This window comes from Nematolebias whitei, chromosome 20 (assembly GCF_014905685.2).
Source record: "Nematolebias whitei isolate Nwh7 chromosome 20, NemWhi1, whole genome shotgun sequence".
NCBI lineage: Eukaryota > Metazoa > Chordata > Actinopteri > Cyprinodontiformes > Rivulidae > Nematolebias > Nematolebias whitei.
Genome location: NC_056517.1, coordinates 39,735,851 through 39,739,288, shown reverse-complemented (window position 1 = coordinate 39,739,288; position 3,438 = coordinate 39,735,851). Strand labels below are relative to the sequence as shown.

The 3,438-nt window shown below is 44.1% G+C and overlaps 1 protein-coding gene across 1 annotated transcript in view; it reads right to left on the bottom strand.

Annotated features, from left to right (window-relative positions):
- The window catches only part of LOC119426454 (LYR motif-containing protein 4B), a 4,578-nt gene extending 4,092 nt beyond the window's left edge, over positions 1–486 (bottom strand). Inside the window, exon 1 of the mRNA XM_037694016.1 lies at positions 476–486. Within this exon, the coding sequence (XP_037549944.1) occupies positions 476–486 (11 nt within the window). The remainder of the gene's footprint in view (positions 1–475) is intronic.
- Between the last annotated feature and the right edge of the window lie 2,952 nt (positions 487–3,438).

Sequence of the window (3,438 nt, the reverse complement as noted above, 5' to 3'; positions counted from 1 at the left end):
TGAATGTGTCAGAGGATTAAAAATCCCTGTGAAGAGCTTCGGCTGATATGCATGACAGACAACGCGCCGATGAGATGAGGACAGTCGGTCCGGTCTGAAGGAGAATCCTTCCTTACTGAGCCGAGAGGAGAGACGTCGTCACTCTGCTCCGAACACAAAACGCACATATTTCCTAAACATGACATGAGGCTGAAGGAGCCGAAGGAACAGCTGAAACCAGAGGTCACGGGTTTAAACCCCGTCATATCAGACTGAGAAAGGTCAAAGGTCGTCTCCAAACTAAAACATTTAATAGTTCAGATATAAAGAGTGCACCACAGTCAACACATTAAATGTTTATACCAGGAGAGTCTTTTTACTAGAATTAATTAGAGCAAGTACAAGTACTTCACTGTGGGTATTTGAACGTACTGGGTAGTTAAGTAGTACTTAAACTTTACACAATGTCTTTATTCATTCATATCCATCTGCTCACCACAGACTCATGTTCGGGCTGCTGTTTAATGTACGTGTTTATATTATTAGTGTGTAGTTTATATGTTAGATCCTTGTTTACTGTTTCGTGTTATACTTTATATTTTTGCTGTTGTTGGATGTAACTAGGACCCTGAGTACATAACTTTGTTCCACCTCATGTACCACATGAACGACAATAAGCTTGAACTTTACTTAGCTCAGAACAGTCTTCTGTCTGAACATCATCTTTTATCCTAAAATGTTCCCAAACGACAAACTTTGTGTTCCCTCAGTTTGCTGAGAGGCGGAGGAGGAGACGACGACGCCACAGAACAAAGTGGTACTGGTCTGAGTATCGGGCTGTTTGATGAGTACAAGTACTCAAGTATTTGAGGCTGGTACGTCAGCCGGTTTAAAGTTGATCCAGGAGCAACAAGGGTCAGAGGTCCGGATCAGAACCAGGAGGAACATTCAGTAACTGATGAGGTGAATTATCAGCAGGTCAGTCTGTAGAAGTCAAGATGGGCACAGGTTCAGCAGTCTGCCTAAAACTAGTGGGACAGTTTCAGAATAAAACTCCTGAATGAACTTCAAAATAAGGGTCCTAAATAAAGACTTTAATCTCCAGTTCATAACCTGATCCGCAAATTAGAAGAATCTGAAAAAAATCTGAGCTGAAAGGACGAGGCCGTCAGGGGTCCCTGCACTAAAACCAGGTCGGGTTCTGGTTCTCAAGTACTGTCTGGAAACCACGGATTCCACATCCTCCAGACTAAAGAGGAGAGGGACCATCCAGCCTGGTATCAGCCTGCCTCTCTGATGGTATGGGGGTGCATTAGTCCTCTTTCCTAATAAGGAGTAACCCTCTGGACTGAAACCTTCTCCTCTCTAAAACCAATATGGCAGCTTCATCTGAAACAACCACAAGACTTCTGGACCAGAACTAGAGCAGAGGACAGATGTTTACCCAGAACGCACTGCAGCAAACAGCTCCTCCAGCTGTCAGCACGGTGGTGGAGGCTGATGGTTTGGGCTCCTGTCAGACACTGAGTGGTCCAGAACTTCTCTGGAGAGCAAAGGGTTCTGGAGTCAGATGAGTCCATCTGTCCAGGAGGTTTTATAGGCTGCTGGATCATGGCCTGGACTCGAGTTTTCACTCCCTGGTTCTGGATTTTGGTCCAGATTGTGCTCCATAAATGTATCACCGTACAACAGACCGGAACCTTAAGACCTTATAAGGTCCAAATCATTTGAAGCAGCTTCAGCTGTTAGCTGTGTTTCAGCAGAGCAGCTAGCATGGTGACCCAGAACAAAGAGGTTTTCAGGTGGAACTAGAGCTCAGAAGAGCCGGTTTACAATGTGTGATAAGCGCTTTACCTTCATGGCATGATTCATCCATAAAAACATTTAATTTACGAGTTAACGACTTTATTTTAGAGGTTAAACTGTGCGAAGCTAACTCACCTTCTGTCACTCCAGTGATGGGCTGCGCGTGAGTTAGCGGAGGCGCGCCTGACTCGGCCTGAGTGACTATTTATCTATAAATCCTCTTTATAATCACTATGAGGATTTTAAACACTTTAACATTATTTATTATTCGCATAAATTAAAACATAAGTTTAAAATGTTTCGAAACAACGATTTAAATTTGACTTTATTTTCACATTTATGTTCAGGCGCTCTGTGGTCACACATCATTAAAGGTCCTGCGGTTGAAGGAGGGAGTGGAGTGTTGTTAGTTAGCAACCAGCAACAACATGGCTGCTTCCTCAGGGTCTCAGGTGATTTCTCTGTACAGGATGATGCTGAGGGAGAGCAAGAAGTTTCCTTCTTACAACTACCGGTAAGAGACAGAGAGTGTACGGGTGGAGGGGGCTTTCCGGGCGGTTCGAGCCGGCTGTCGGCGGAGAGGAGCGGAGGAACCCGCAGCTAACTGTGTTGTCTTTCCATGTGTTGTTGTGTCGCCGAGAGCTTTCGTTGCACGAGAACACATTTAAATGCAAAATACATGCATTTTTCATTGGCATGATGTTCTTTAGTTTAAATTAAAAACATGTTTAGTATTAAAGTACCCACGCCTCTAACGTCATGTCTTTAGATGTGTTTTTATTGCAGATGGTTGGTTTTAGTAAGACATTTACTCCGTAACTTTTCTTTTTGTTGCATGAACAAAGTTGACCCTGAGCGCGTCAGGTCAGCAACAGAAACCTTCCACTAACTGTTTGTTTTAGGGGTGACTCTCAGCTACTACCACGCCGAGTTTTAGCGTACAATCTGAGAAATGGCCAAGTTAAAGCCGTGTTTTGTTGCTGCCTGTGGTGGCCATCTTTATACCGCGGGGAAGTTAGTTTTACTTTATTTGGTTCACGTCCGTCCTGTGGCTCATGATATTTTGCTAACACACACATTAACATGATCACCCGTCCACATGAAAGTAGTGTAATAAGAAGTAACTGTTACAGAATAATTACTCTGCAGTACAGTTAATGTCAGCTTTTGTTCCTGTTGCATTCAATGACGGGAAGAAAATCAGAATTTACACAATCAAACTGGGGATCCGATCCTGAAGGAACAGTTCAGGTCCGAGGTTTCCTCGTCCTCTGTTTGTTTCCCAGGATGGAACGATTGTCCAACAAACGTCTCCCAAGGATTAAAAAAACAAACAAACCAAGAACTTGGAGCCAAAGTTTGATTTATCCATGATGTTTGAACCAAACAGTCTAAAGCAGCAGCTGCACGGTTGAAGTGAAGGTGAGGAAAATGGAGGCCGTCCTCTTCACTTTGTCCCACAACATGATGCTGCCACCACCATGCCTGAGATGAGCGTTCTGCAATGAAGTTAAACTCAAAGCAGTCTGCTCCTCACATGAAATGAAAGAAAAGCTTTGCAGAGAGTGGTGAAGGCTGCACAGAAGATGTTGGAGTCAGTCTCCCCACCATCACAGACATCTACACCTCCAGATGCAGGAAGAGGGCCACCTG